This window comes from Canis lupus, chromosome 9 (genome assembly GCF_011100685.1).
Source record: "Canis lupus familiaris isolate Mischka breed German Shepherd chromosome 9, alternate assembly UU_Cfam_GSD_1.0, whole genome shotgun sequence".
Lineage (NCBI taxonomy): Eukaryota > Metazoa > Chordata > Mammalia > Carnivora > Canidae > Canis > Canis lupus.
This window is the reverse complement of record NC_049230.1, coordinates 6,563,567-6,579,169: the sequence shown is the minus strand read 5'-3', so window position 1 is coordinate 6,579,169 and position 15,603 is coordinate 6,563,567. Positions and strand designations below refer to the sequence as shown.

The 15,603-nt window shown below is 50.5% G+C and overlaps 1 protein-coding gene across 3 annotated transcripts in view; it reads left to right on the top strand.

The window, feature by feature from the left end:
* RAB37 (RAB37, member RAS oncogene family) overlaps nucleotides 1-15,603 on the top strand; it is a 55,147-nt gene that overhangs the window by 36,641 nt on the left and 2,903 nt on the right. The window contains exons 1-5 of one of the 3 annotated variants that reach the window (XM_038546663.1): nucleotides 10,872-11,014; nucleotides 13,337-13,447; nucleotides 14,513-14,554; nucleotides 15,023-15,089; nucleotides 15,181-15,233. In XM_038546663.1, the coding sequence (XP_038402591.1) occupies nucleotides 10,922-11,014; nucleotides 13,337-13,447; nucleotides 14,513-14,554; nucleotides 15,023-15,089; nucleotides 15,181-15,233 (366 nt within the window). In that variant the 5' untranslated portion in view covers nucleotides 10,872-10,921. Of the gene's footprint in view, nucleotides 1-7,518; nucleotides 7,630-10,871; nucleotides 11,015-13,336; nucleotides 13,448-14,512; nucleotides 14,555-15,022; nucleotides 15,090-15,180; nucleotides 15,234-15,603 lie in introns of those variants that run through there. The other 2 variants (XM_038546664.1, XM_038546665.1) reach the window with 2 other exon arrangements.

Genomic DNA, 15,603 nt, shown 5'->3' with positions numbered 1-15,603 from the left:
AAAACCGAAGGGACAAATGTTTTGAGTTGTGGGTAAACATTCCTTTCTTGATCATATAGGGTAAAGAATTACCAGGATCTGAGCTGCTCAAAGCCCTGCCTGTGGCCTGGCCCTCTGCTCCTGGGCCAGCTTACCCAAGTGTTAGGAGTTAGGGGGTCAGTTAGGTAGTCAGGGCCAGGGTCCCCAACAAGAAAATAGGGAGCCAGGATACCTAAGACAAGATCACACCAGCATCCTGTTTTACAGCTTAGACAGGACCACAACAGCATCCTGTTTAGCAGCCTCTACAGGAGTGACCTTTATAAAACATTCTGAGGCAAAAAAATTCACCATAAAATATGGGTCACTATCACAAGTTGAGGCAGTTTAGTCTCCAGATGTCAGCCCAAAAGACCATCAACACATGAACAATAACCCAATAGGTATGCGGGTGCATGATCAGAGCCCTGATGGGCACACCTCAGTGGCCAATCCACAGGAGGCCCACACTCGGGATGCTCAAGATAGTTCCTTGAAAGTGCATATAAAAAACCCTAGATTTGAACACCAAAACGGCAACTCTCTCGGGTCCCCTCCCTTTCTTGGGAGGGAGCCCAATGCAGGACTCAATCCCAAGACCCCGGGATCATGACCCGAGTTAAAGGCAGACACTCAACCACTGAGCCACCCAGGCATCCCAAGGATTCCCTTTGAGTCAAGAACATCATTATCTGAGTGTCTCTGAATGGTGGTAAGGTTGCTCCTCTAAACAAGCACCTCTGGGGACTACAGGGAAGTCAGGCTGTTCTGGAGCTTTGCATCCTCAAAAACCTACTGGAGGCCCTAGTCCTGGCTTGGTCATTAACTCCTGCATAAGTCAGCTCCCTCCCTAGGCTCCCATGTCCCCATCTGTGGAAGAAAGGATTGGGCGGCTCTTCTGAGGTTCCCCTCCCCTAAAGCACCTGTGGATGTGTGTGTACGTGCACACACACACGCACAAGCATGAATATGAGTGCTTGTGGATGGGTGTGCATGTGTGGATGAACACGTGTGTGGTGTTTTCTTGTTTGTGCATAGGCATGTGTGGGAGCTGTGTACACATATGTACATTGCATGGCTAGCACTATGTGTCCTCACATGTATGTTGTGTGTGTGTACACATGCTACGTATGCCATGGCAATTTGTGTGCACACATGTAGTGTATGTGCACGTATATTACATGTGTGTGTCGATGCATTGATTGGGTCTGGCTTGTAAAGCCTACCATCCTGTCTCCTACTTGAGAGGCTGAGACAGAAGCCAGCTGCCCTCTGGTCCTGTTCAGTGCTCACAATGAAGATTGAACCTGATAGCCAAGAGTTAGTAAGACAGCACATCCTTGAGCTGGCTGGCAGCAGAGTATCTACTCCACGGCTATTTCTAAAACAGGTTCCTCCAAAACGCAAGAATGTATTATCATAAACTAGAAGTCGATTTAACAAAGCAAGTCACTGATAACAGTAACCTTAACATTTTCCAGATCTAATGCCATTTTTCTGCAGTCTATGGAACAGGAAACTGAGTCTCAACCAAGTTCTTATCCAGGCACTCAGGCAGAGGCAAAGCTTATTTTTTAGAAAAACAAAGGTCTCCAAAGAGTGGGTTAACCCTCCGGAAAGATGAGGTGAAAGAGCTCTGCAATTTTCAGGCCAGAGTGTGGGCTGCTTTGTCATTGCCCCTCAGAAATCTAAGGTAACACTCACTGAAATCCACAAAGTGAAATTGCTGCCATTCAGGCTCCCTCTGCCCAGAGAACCTGACTTTTTTTAAGCACTGTTTAGTGGGCCATCTTTATTTGGAAGAAGTAAAATCAAGCATTTGTTCAGCAACAGTTAGGCTAGATTCTGTGCGTACCTCTTTGCTTTTACCTGAGTCACCCAGCACAGGGTGCCTCCCTAACACATACACAGATGTACTTCTGTGTGTCCAATTACAAAGGAATGTGTGTTCATAACAGAAAGAGAATGGAATATAAATGAACATAAAGAATGCATTTTAAATCACTCTTGATCCCCCTCCCCATGCAGAGACAACTTTTCTTTAATATATGAAGCTGTCTCCAAAACCAATGTTTTGTTCTTTTCTGTAGAAAAGCACTTTATTTCAGGTTAAGTAAAGGATCAACTCAAGTATGAATTTACTTCATCAACCAGTTTATTACACTTATTTTTAATACAGAAAAGTACAAAAAGAAAGCCTGGCCAATGATGTCCACTCTGCAATACTTCCAGTTAACACTTTTTAAAAAAAATAATGCAAGCAATGTTTTTATAAAGAAGGAGAGCAGGAGGAGAAGGAGGAAGAGGAAGAAGAGAAGGAAGGAAGGATAAAAAGAGATAAAGAGAAAAGTAAAAGTCTTCTCTTCATTCCCGAACCCCAAAGGTAGCCACAGTCAGCCTCTGCTGCCTCTCTAAGAAAAAAAAAAAAGAAAGAAAGAAAGAAAAAAAAGTGTATGCATCATCAGCATATACACCCAAGTGAAGTCAACATAAGTCAGCACACAAACATACCTCTCTGCCCCTTCTTTTACTCCATAATATCATTTTTCCCAAAGAGCACATAGAGATCTGTCTCATTCTTTTAAAAAAAAGAAATTTATCTCTACACTCAATGTGGGGCTTGAACTCACAACCCTGAGATCAAGAGTTGCATGCTCCATGGACTGAGCCAGCCAGGCAAGCCTACCTCATTCTTTTATGGGTTCCCATAGTATTGCATTGCTTGGATATTCTACAGCTTATTTAAACAGTCCCAATGGCTGAATTATTTGCTCTTATACATATGACCTTGAACATCCTTGTACACACATCTTGGTAAAATTTTGTAAGTAAAACCATAGAACTGCTGAGTCGGAGGAATTTGCATTTGTAACTTTGATAGATGTTGTCAATTGTTCTTCAAAATGCCCCCAAAGGATGCTCCCACCAATGGTGTATATGTGAGTGCCTGTTTCCCCAAATCTCAACCAATATTGACCATTATCATACTTTTATCAAAGTATTATATGTAATATTGTATTACATATACAATAGAGCCAGTACAAAATATATTGAGAAAGATTTAGTTCAAGGAATTGGCTTACATGACTATGGGGGGCTGACAAATCTAAATTCTGTAGAACAGAGTGGCAGGCTGGAAATTCTCAGGCAGAAGTTGATGCTGCAATTTTGAACAGAATTTCTTCTTCCTCAGGTAAGCCTCAGTTTTGCTCTAAGGTCTTTCAATTAATTGGATGAGGCTCACAGAGATTTCTGAAGACTTACAAGTCAACTGATTGCAAATCTATTAATGATATCTGTAATATAAAATCTATGCATCCCAAAACAAATAAAAATAAAATGTTTTAAAAATCTATACGTCCATATTATACCCTCACAGCAACATAATAGACTAATGTTTAATTAAGTAACTGGATGCTGGGCAGCCCCAGTGGTGCAGCAGTTTAGCACCGCCTGCAGCCCAGGGTGTGATCCTAGAGACCTGGGATCGAGTCCCACGTCAGGCTCCCTGCATGGAGCCTGCTTCTCCCTCTGCCTGTGTCTCTGCCTCTCTCTCTCTCTCTCTCTCTCTGTGTGTGTGTGTGTGTGTGTCTCTCATAAATAAATAAAATCTTAAATAAAAATAAAAAATCTTTTAAAAAAAAGTAACTGGATACTATCACCCAGCCAAGTTGACACACAGAACTAACCACATTTACACTCTCACAAAATATACCTGTTCTTATTCTTTGTTCACTTTCCTATTGAGATTTTCTTTTGAGAGCTCTTTATATTACTACATATACTAACCTTTTGTCTGTCTTAAAAATATTTCCTCTCTACCATTTCTCATTTGATTTCAGTATCTCCTGCCAACCAGAACATTTTTATTTCTGTGCATTCAGATCTATCCATCTTTTTCTTTATGGTATCTAAATTTCTGTCTTATTAAGAAGGTTGGATTTAGGAGCCATGGTAACTACCCCATTCACCTAAGCTTTCTAAATGTTCCCCCTGAATCACAAAGTCACAGGAAAGTAGGGTGCTGAGGCAACCTTAGCCCAGCTCCCATTAACAGGTGTTTGCTGAAGAACAATTTAATATCAGGCCCTGGCTTTTAGCAAGGACCAATAGAAAAGCCAGAGAATATAAAGAACTTATTAAACTCAATACCCAAAAACCAAATAATCCAGTTAGGAGATGGGCAGAAGACATGAATATACATTTTTTCCAAAGAAGACATCCAGGTGGCTGATACATGAAAACATGCTCAACATCACTCATTATCAGGGAAATACAAATCAAAAACTACAATGAAATACCACCTCACATCAATCAGAATGGCTAAAATTAACAACTCAGGAAACAACGGATGTTGGTGAGGATTTGGAGAAAGGGGAACTTTCTTACACTATTGGTGGGAAGGCAAACTGGTGCAGCCACACTGAAGAACAGTATGGAGCTTCCTCAAAACAAACAGGGTTGTTGGAGGGAAGAGGGGTGGAGAGATGGGGTAATTGGGTGTTGGGCATTAAGAAGGACTCTTGATTTAATGACGCTGGGTATTATAAGCAACTGATGAATCACTAAATTCTACCCCGGTAACTAATAATATGTTAACTAAATTGAAATTTTAAAAATAATTTTAAATGTTTTTTAAAAAGACAAAACAAAAATACTTGTCTGAATGGTGGCAAAGTTGGCACAAAATTTCCTATTAGAACCATGATTAATTAACATTTTCACGAATGTTCCAGAGGAGGGAAGGTACAGTGGATAATCTGGATCTGAGGTTGACATTCAGCTTCTCCAAGCAGTGAAATTTGGAGCCAACCTGGAAAAACTTCAGGAAAATCCTGGCAGCTATTGCGGAGAGAATAACTCTATTGTATATCTAAGCTAATGGACTGAGGCAAGCTCATCCTTAACATTTGGGGGACCAGGGCTAGAATACAAATGGAGACCCATATACCATATGTCTCAATATTCTAATGTCCTAAATCAAGCTTTAAAAGCCTCAAATCGGGGTGCCTGAATGGCTCAGGCAGTTAAGCCTCTGCCTTCGGCTCAGGTCATGATCTCAGGGTCCTGGGATCAAGCCCCACACTGGGTTTTCTGCTCAGCAGAGAGTCTGCTTCTCCCTCTCCCTCTGTGTGCTTGCTTTCATTGTCTCTCTCTCGTGCACAAGCTCTCTCTCTCTCTAGTAAAAAAAAACAAACAAATCTTTTAAAAAAGAAAACTATCAAATCAAGTGTGTCCTATCTTCCTACCTTGACAAATATGTCTTCCTACCAACCCGGAAGACACATCTGAATACAGGGTTTTCAGAAGCTCTGCACCAAAAACGTGGCAGCCACATCCTGCTCCTGCCCCCAGGCAGGAATCAGCAGGATCTGAAATGCTGAACTCTGTCACCCTGGACTGTGTCCCCACTAAACCAGAAAAGGTCCCAAGAAGATAGAACTGTTTTAATACAATGAAAGAAGAATGTGAATACTTCACTCTGAAAAGGAAAGAATGGAGGATCCCTGGGTGGTGCAGTGGTTTGGCACCTGCCTTTGGCCCAGGGTGTGATCCTGGAGACCCGGGATCGAATCCCACGTGGGGCTCCCAGTGCATGGAGCCTGCTTCTCCCTCTGCCTGTGTCTCTGCCTCTCTCTCTCTCTCTCTGTGACTATCATAAATAAAGAAAAAAAATATTTTAAAAAAAGGAAAAGAATAAAAGGGAAAAGAATGTCAATGTGTTATATCCTTTAGTAAATGAAGAAGGTGTACATGGAGACTCTGACCCTTCACCTTCTGGAATAGTCTCTCTGAGAAGCCTGAGGAAGTTGGATTTGAGATGTAAATTATTAAAGCCACTGGCACACAACAAACAAATGGAGCCCTTTTACCCAGGAGGAAATAAAAGCTGAATAGAATTTGGTTTGGGAAGTGGGAGTGGGGGGCCACAGTCAGGAGACATCCAAAGTCAACATCACAATCTCGTGTCTACCCTGCTGCCAATTCAGTGGCCACTGTCAGAGCCACCATTGGGGCCATGGGTCCAACCCCAAGAGACCCTGTCAATTATTATGCTTTTACATTTTTGTTTTTTTACATCTTTATGGTTTTGCAAGTCCAGCTAAAGTTGGCACCTCTTGAGCCTTTCTAATGACCTTGAATGCTTGTCTTTGGAAAGTAGCTATTGTCTCTTTTAAACTAAGGCATTTACAATTCATTTATTTATCCATCCACTCATTCATTCATTCATTCATTCATTCTTTGAGAGGCTGCTGAGTACCAGCCTCCAGGTGCTTATGATTTTCTTAGAAATATAGCACCTGACCTTCTAGGCTAACCCTCCCCCCTACTTCGTCCAGGTACAGAAGTAACCATTCCCTTCTTTCCCAAGCTCTGCTTCTCTTGAAATGCTATCCTCTCCAATGCTCCAGGACCAAGTGCAAACGCTTCCCAAGGCTAATATCCAGACATTTTGATTTTTTTTATTCTATAGACAATGATTTTTTTAGACTTTCCTATAAGGGAGACCCATTGTGCTATTCTCCCTAGAAGCTGGTGCCAAAGGGAATTAAAAGTGCCGGGAATTTATTAAGGGAAATATCCATGAAAAAAGTAGTGTAGGGACACCTGGGTGGCTCAGTCAGTTAAGCATCTGCCTTCGGCTCAGGTCATGATCCCAGGGTCCTAGGATAAAGCTTGGCATTGGGCTCCCTGCTCAGCAGGAGCCTGCTTCTCCCTCTCCTCCCCATTCGTGCTCTCTGTTGCTATCTCTGTCTCTCTCTCTCTCTCTCTCTCTCAAATAAATAAATAAAATATTAAAAAAGAAAAAAATCAAGTAGAAGTGGGGAGAGTCAGGGAAAGCCCACAGACCATGATGCAGGTCTGTCCCCAAGTGAAGGAGACAGCTGTACAATCTCTGGAAGGATCTGTAAAATTATGAGGGAGTCCCTGAGCCTGAAACAGGCCTTCCTCAGTGTCCCTGCCACACTCTGTCTTTGGCTGGAAACTGCCCATGAGAAGGATGGCCTGGGTGCAAACATACCTATTGGAGGACTCAGAGCACACAGAGGGGCCTCAGTCAGTTATGACCCTGTGAAGTCTAAGAGGCAAGTTCTCATGGTCACCTCAGATGTCCATTAACATGGGGTGAAACGGGATGCCTGGGTGGCTCAGTGGTTTAGCGTCTGCCTTCAGCTTGGGTCGTGATTCCAGGATCCAGGGATCGAGTCCCACATCAGGCCCCTGCAGGGAACCTGCATCTCCCTCTGCTTGTGTCTCTGCCTCTCTGTGTGTCTCTTGTGAATTAATAAATAAAATCTTAAAAACAAAACAGAAAACATAAGGCAAAACAAGGTTCCTTCTATGCTTTCATGCCTCTTTAGTGACTTTAGTGTGCACGCATGTGTGCACTTCTGTGTGTGTGCACACGTGTGTGTTTAGAAGGAGCCCACTCCCACAGCCACCACCACATCTCAGAAGCCCAGTTCACACCACAGACCCTTTCTTGCTCCATTGCAGACCATCCTGGTGGGTGACAGTGGCGTGGGGAAGACATCTCTGCTGGTTCAGTTCGACCAGGGCAAGTTCATCCCAGGCTCCTTCTCGGCCACCGTGGGCATTGGATTCACAGTAAGTACCTCCAGATTCTGGAGCCCTGGTGTGTCTCTGTCAGGGTCCCAGCAGGAAACAGGTGAAACAGGTGGATGTCCACATTGGATCATTCAAGAAAGTTTAATAAGAAGACTACTTAACAAGGTGGAGGCAGGGTGTTGGAGAACCAGGGGATATGAGGCAGTGCCCATGCATAGCACAGACCCTCCATTCTAACCTTAGCCCCCCCAAAAAAAAATGAGAGGAAGGAACCACTGCCAGAACCCAGGGACAAAAGGCTGCATGGGGAGGGCTGGCTGGCAGGAGCTGTGACCCTCAGAGGAGAAACACAGCAACTCATAGTAATCCTCCTGGGAGCTAGCTGACCCAGCAAGTCAGCTCCCTCCTTCCTTACTCTCCTCCTGCTCCCATATCTCCTCCCAGAACTCCCCATTGGCTGAACACAACTGAAACTAGAAAGAATATTTTGATACGTATTGCTCAGGTCCACCTTCCAAGGCAAGAAGAATGTGGAAAGGCAAAAGAATAGCTTCAAATGCTAAGCACAGTTCAAATTTAACACTGTTGTGTGGTTCCTAGGGAGCTGCAGGTCAAGGGTTAAAGCACTCTGGACGTCCTCAGAGCACAGGGTCTGTGGGACCAGACCCAGGGCTGGGATGCAGCAGCACCATACTGGTGGGAAGAGACAAGGGGAACCCTAGAAACTGGGCTTGCCTGTTGGGTCAGAGCAAGGAAGGCAATGACTAGTGATGGACAGGGATTCAGATAAAGCAGAAATGAAAGCGTGTATCTCAGGGCCTAGAATCCAAGCTGAGACACTGGTGCCCAGGGTTCTCCCATGACCGGCCAACAGAATGCTGGGAAAGGCAGGACTGAGTCCCAGGAGAGCACAGCTGCAGACATTTCCTGGGGCCTTGAATGAGGCTGCCATGCCAGGCATCCCCCACCATGAGCCCATACCCAGTCTGCCCCTCAGCATATGAGGTCATAGGGGGCCCTTACAGCTACCAGCCTTCTCCCTCCAGCCATTCCATGCCCATCCTTCCACCAGTCAAACTCAGAGAGAAGACAGTGGGGTGGATGTGAGTGGGAAAGCTCTGATTCATACTCCCCAGATGCATAGGGGTGGGACCTCCAAATTTTGCCACTAGCCTGGTAAGAAAAGTGAGGCATCTTGCCTCTAAGAAGGAAGAAAGTTATGTGGTCAAACTGAGAGCCTGAAGCAGGCTGACACAGGACAGGCCTGGTTCTCCCAAACCTACCACAGGACAAAGGAGGGTCTTGGTTGAGCCGACAACACAAACCCCAGCTGAAAGTTAGAAACCCACACTTCCCTCTGCAGGCTCTAGGAGGGGCTCCTTCCTTGCCTCTCCCGGCTTTTGGTGGCTCCCAGTAATCCTTGGTTTGTAGATGCACCACCCCAATCTCTGTCTCTGTCTTCACAGGGCCATCTTCTCCCTGTGTGTCCGCTCCTCCTCCTCCTCTGAGGACACCAGTCATAGTGGATTAAGGGCTTACCCTACTCCTGTATGACTTCAACTTAACTAGTCCCATGAGCAACAACGCCACTTCCAAATAAAGTCACATTCTGAGGAACTAGGAGCTAGGATTTCAACAGATGTTTTGAGGGACATAATGTAACCCATAACAGTGTGCTTTGCAGTGGAAAGGGGGCAAGGGCCATGTCACCTCCTCTCTCTCACCGCTCCTCGGCCTCTCGTTCTAAAAACTGTTGCCCCTGCAAGGTTCCAGTGTAAGCACTCAGGAGCTCAGTGCCTGGGACACTGAATGGGCTGGGACGTTATTTGCAGCAAGACACCCTGGCATCCAAATAGCAGGCAACAGTGCACATCTGCAGAGTACTGTACAGCTTCTCCGCTCCCATAGATGGCTCTCTGAGGCCCACCCTACGTACAGACAAGGCTACGGCATGCCCAGTGCCAGAAAATAGCTCCAGCTGATGCCAAAATCACAGGGCTAGAGGCAGGTGTACACACAGTCCCCACCTATACCTCCTATAAGCCACACCTGTCCCTTGCCCATTACCCCCCAACACCTAAGTAAAGAGGTGCAGATGCCCCTCTTGGCCTACATGCCCTTTATCCATTCCTTTGTAATGCCACTGTCTGCTGTGTGTGCTTGTATAGAATGCTGGGACGGCAGTAAGTGAATGGTTGGCCCTCGCAACAGAGCCCCTGAAGCCTAATAGGGGCAACCCAGGACACACGCCCACTCTGTCACCTGGGATGTCACCTGGGATGTCCTGGAGAGTCTGCTCAAAATGATGCGCCACTTCATGAATTCATTTAATAGCAAACATTTAAGGCCTGCTCAGTGCCAGGAGCCCAGGGCCACGTGTGAATAGGGTCAGCCTTGCCTTCAGGAGCGCCTAGATTGGGAAGTGGGGAGCTGGGGGGGACAAGGCTTTCCCAGGATGGGTCATTCTGGGCGCGGCCCAACAGGTCGGGGAGAAATGAGAGCTGATCTCCCCTAGAAAGGGTCAAAGTCCTGGCACCCGCCAGGGGCCGTGAAACCCCGCAGTGTCTATGTACGGCGAGGCGAATTCCGGTGGGTAAATAAAATGATATTCAGATGAGGTCGTGCTGGGGTGATTAGCATAAGCAAAAGTGCCTGAGCGCCTTCCTCACGCTGCAAACCTGGTCTCAAAAACAGCGCCGGGGGATCCCTGGGTGGCGCAGCGGTTTGGCGCCTGCCTTTGGCCCAGGGCGCGATCCTGGAGACCCGGAATCGAATCCCACATCGGGCTCCCGCTGCATGGAGCCTGCTTCTCCCTCTGCCTGTGTCTCTGCCTCTCTCTCTCTCTCTCTCTCTCTCTCTCTCTCTCTCTCTGACTGTCATAAATAAAAAAAAATAAAAATAAAAACAGCGCCGGGCTGCCCAGGGGCGTCCCCAGCCCACAGCCGCGCCGCGGGTGGGGGTGGGGGGGCGGGGACACCTGTCTGGCGCCGCGGGCCGGGGCTGGGGCGCCGCCTGCCGACCGCGCTGCGCAGCGGCAGCGAGAACCGGGCGCCCGAGCGCGGGTCCCCGGGACGCGGACCTTGCAGGGGGACTGCATTTCCAGGACCTGCTCCTCCGGGGGACCCAGCCCGGGTCTCTGCAGCTGCGCGCGCCCCCGCGAGGCAGCCTGTCCCGGCAGGTGCCGTCGGGGCGGCGGGACGGAGGGAGGAGCCTGTCGGGGTCCGGGCCGGGGCAGTGGAGGGTGGGAGGATTGGGTGGAGCCTAGAGCGGGGCGGTCCCTGCGCTATCCCTCGCCCGCCACCAGCCCTAGTTCACCTCTGGTCCAGGGGACATGACGGGCATGTCTGGCGCCGCTGCCACCCGGGATGGAGAGGCCCCCGAGCACTCCCCGCCCTGCAGTCCGAGCTACGATGTCACGGGCAAGGTGGGTGGGCACTGCGCCCCGCGCTGGGGACTCCCCAGCCGGCTCTGAGGGCCACCCCTTCCGCGCACCCTTTGCCCCGAGACCCCGCCCGGAGCCCCTTTCTGGCTGCGTCTGCAGGAAGCCGGGTCTCCCAGAGCAGGGAGGAAGGGTGGAGACTGCGCCTGGCTCCATGCCCACGTCCGAGAGCTGGGCTGGCTCAGCAAGGGTGGGGAGAGGAAGGTCGGAAGGACGAGTGACTCCCCACACGGCGGACCCCAACCCACCCTGCTGTTACGATCTCCCGGGAAGCCCGCGTTTCTCCATATGGGTTGAGCATCCAACCCCATTGGGCACAGGCACCTCCAAATGCTAGGCTATAAGGACGCCCGGCGACGCGGAGAGGACACCCCCTGGCGGCAGCGCAGTTGTGGGGCTCACGCCTCCCCCCCACTCCCCCCGCCCCCGCTAAGTTCTCGGTGGCGCCTGGAGCTCTGTAGGTCCCCCTGCCCCCAAGCCCTACCCCTACCCCCTCTCCTTTCCGCCCCCGCAGCCATCGCCTCCCACCTTCTTCCAGGAGGATGTTGCTAACCAAAGTGCAGGCCCACCTGAGAATTTTTTGAACTTAAGATTCTTGTGACTTAGTCACAAGTCCCCCGTGGGTGAGCTTAAGTCAGTTCTCTGGGGCCCATTTCCTTTGCAGGGCCGCCCTGTACAGAAGCAGGTGAGGGAAAGTGATGGACACTGGTCTGTCTGCCCCCCCTCTGGGCCCACGGAGGAGGCTGGGACCAGGAACTCTGAAAGAGGCCTTGAGGGAGCTTCCACTCTTCCTCTGTAACGCTGGGGATGAGTGAGGGGCTGCCCTGTCTTGTGCTGCGTGGCCTTGGAGGAGACCTGCCTCTTCCTGTGCCTTGGTGTCCTCCCCCACCCCCACCCCAGGTTCACTCTCACTAGGATCTGGGGCCTCCACCCTCATTGTTTCAGGGGAAGCTACTCTGCAAGTCACCCACCCAGAGCCGTTGAGATAGGCGTCCTGTGTGGGCTGGTGGCAGGAAATGGGCCCCTATGCTTTCAGGGGAGGGGGAGCTGCTAAGGGCCAGCCCCCAGGCTGGTGGAGACCGCCTGACCTCCTGGCCTGACAAGCCAGCTGGGCTGTTTGCCTAGGAGGTGGCAAGGCTGGGCGGGTGTTTATGTTTGGTGGAATTGCCTGGCTGGATGGGTGGTGAGCATCTTGTTCCAGGCAGCTGTGATCTGTAAAGTATGCAGGAGCTCACCCTCCCTCCCTCCCCTCCCAACCCCCCCACCCCCCACCCCCGCCTTCTCTCCCCCCTTCCCCTCCAGGGCTAGGACCCAGGAGCCAGGGAGAAGTGCAGGCTCCAGAGGGATCCCCAGCCTCCAGCCCTCCATCTCCCCTGGGTCAAGCAGCATCTGTGGAGGGGGGCTCCTGGCTTAGCTGCAGGAGACTGAGTCCAGGCCAGTCTGGGAGGAGCCTGGCAAGAGCTCCTTGGGCCAGATTCCTCTACAGTGGCCCAAGGATGCTAATTTGCAGCCATCCATCCCACTTGGGAGTTTTCTACAGAAGGAACATCAGATTTGTGGTCTCCTAATTTCAGTATAAATTTCAACCCTCCCTAGTTCATTCAACCCTTTCTTAAAAAATGTTATTTATTTATTCATGAGAGACACAGTGAGAGAGGCAGAGACATAGGCAGAGGGAGAAGCAGGCTCCCCGTGGGGAGCCTGATGTGGGACTTGATCCCAGGACCCCAGATCATGACCTGAGCTGAAAGCAGATACTCAACCACTGAGCCACCCAGGTGCCCCTCATGCAACCCTTTTATAAACATAAAATGTCATTAGAAACTTCCAGATAAATGTTGTGACCAAAAAAAAGAAAGGAAAACAAGAGCAGAGGTAATTTTAGAATATGCCTTTGCACACAACAGTGCCCGCCCCTATCAGATCCTGTAGCCTCCCTTGGGTGGTGATCCCTGTCCATGGTATTAACACTTCCCTTCTGGAAGGGGTGGTTCTTTGAGGCCACTGAGTCCATTTGCTGACCTGTGAGTGTTGAGATCTGAACACAGGCTTCCAGGATATTGGGTGAGGACAGAAGAGTCAGAGGGAGGGCCAGAGGGAGGGCCTGAGAAATGAGCTGAGCCAAGGAGTGGAGAGGAGAGGCAGGTGAAGGGAACGGTGAACTTTCCAGAAGCAGGTAGCCCTCGGTGCTGACAGCATCCTTCCCTGGCCCTCTGTTCCTCTGCCCCTCTTTTCAGGGTCTCTCTCCCTGGAAACCCAGAAATTTGCCCCAACTCCCCATTAACTGCCTCTGCCCCCATCTCCTAGGTGATGCTTCTGGGAGACTCAGGCGTTGGCAAAACCTGTTTCCTGATCCAATTCAAAGACGGGGCCTTCCTGTCCGGAAACTTCATAGCCACCGTCGGCATAGACTTCAGGGTGAGGTGGCCACAGGCTCCTGCTCCCAGCTGCAAGCCAGGGGGCCAGAGCTTGGGCACAGTGTGCTGTCCTCTCCTTGCCTGCCCTGGCTCCTCAGAGTTGCTGTGGCTCACTGCCCAGAGGGCACCAGGGGTGCTCCCCTTGGGACCACAGAGGTGGCCAGGTTCAAGGAGTCTGGGCATGGTGGGGGGCTCTCTGCCCACCTACAAGATGAGCAATGAGACATTGAGTCTTAAAAGTCTGCCCCACAGCAGGGCAGACACATCCCACGGTGTGAGCTGAGTTTCCTGGCCTAGGGCACCCTTGCTCTTTGCCCTCTGAGCTGGACCCGTCTGGCAAGGCCTCAGAGGCCCGCAGGTCTTTCTGGAGTTCCTGGAAGCACAGCACTGCGCTAGGTTGAAGAGCCAGGTTCACCAGGCTCCCTGTCATCTTGAGGAACCCATCTTTACCAATCTGCGTCAGGGATGTAGCACTCTGCCACTCTCTACCCAAAAGGTCCAGGAGAATAAGGTCTCACCCAGGTGGGGGGGGGTGGGGGGACAGAGGCTATGCAGAGGCTGGGTGCCTCTCTCCCAACAGGAAGGGAACTGAAGCTTCACTTAGGAGAACTAGTGAGCATCCAGAGGAAAGACCACCCTGCAGATCCAGCCTCTGCCGTGCCCAGGATGCTGGGGGGCATCTTACCTCTAAGGGCTGGGTTCTGCAGGGTGGGGCTGAGCTCCAGGGAAGATGGATGGAAGTGGGGAAAGAGGCAAGGGGCCCCCAGGAACCAGCCCTGTGCTGAGGTCTGGGGAGAGCCAGGTGGGTTCTCAGGCTCCTCTGGCCCCGGCATGTTGTAAGAGAAGCACAGAAGTCCCTCTAAGAACTCTGCAATCAGGGGTCTCTGGAGACAGGGTCCTGCTGCCCTGAAGGGGTGATCCGGCTGGAGGTGTCTCTGGGGCTCATTGCACCCCTTTTAACCCAGGGCAGCCACCAGGACAGAATGTCTGCTTCTCAGTAGGATGTCAAGAATCCAAGCCTCCCCTGCCTTCCAAATCCACCCTCCCTCTGCCCTGTCTCTTTCAGAACAAGGTGGTGACCGTGGATGGTGTGAGGGTGAAGCTGCAGGTGAGACCAGAACCACAGGGGAGGGGGGAAGATGGAGGTGGCTGCCCTTGTTCTGCACCCAAACCGCAGGAGGCCTGCAGCCCTGCCCTCAACCTGGGGCAATTTCCTGTGGGGCCCAGAGGAAATGGCTTTTGAAGTCTGTAGAAAAAGCAATTCCCCAGCCACCCTCTCTTCTAGCAAAGGCAGCTCAACGTGCCTTCAGACAAGCTTAGGCTTGCTCCAGCTCCTCTGCAGTTTCCCAGGCCTCATCTGCTCTGGGAGACCGGATGCCCCCAACCCCTGGGCTAGGGAGGACGCTGCAGCCTGGATGAACTGGTGAACTCAATAGCACCACTGTCTAGGACATCAGATGTTCAAAAGCCTCTGGGTACCTTCCCACACATCTCTCCTATTCCAACGTGGGTTCCCTCCGCCCAGCATGGCTCGGGCCCACAGCCTCCTTCTGACCATCTGTCTGTCCCTTCCCAGATCTGGGATACAGCCGGGCAGGAGCGATTCCGCAGTGTCACACATGCTTATTACCGAGATGCCCAGGGTAAGTCCCCCCGCCCCCAGCCCACCTGTGATACCCACCCTTCCCAGCCCCAGCTCCATGTTCCCTGTGTGATCTCTCTCTCTCCCTACAGCCTTGCTCCTGCTCTATGACATCACCAACAAGTCTTCCTTCGACAACATCCGGGTAGGTCCCCTTCACATGCCATCCATAAGCAGCCAAGGCGGGGCCTCCGTAGGCTAGGACTGCTTCCTGCTTTGTGGGAGGGGGTGGAGCGTGGACCACTGCCGCCTATTTGAAAACACCTGAGCTATGACTCAGATGTAATAAGCTGTTGCTGGGCATTTGGTCGGCACGTGGACATGAAGGCCAGGCAAGCTGCTGGGCGCCTGTGCCACCTGCTTAGCCCTGTGATCCCTGAGTGCAATTTGTGACAATTACCCACCCACAGAGGCCAAGGGGAGAACCCAAGCAGGGGAGTCTAGCCATACGTCCTGCCCCAGGTGGCAAAGAAAGTGATTCTAGCAGACAGTGAACCTTTCTGTTCTTGCCATCT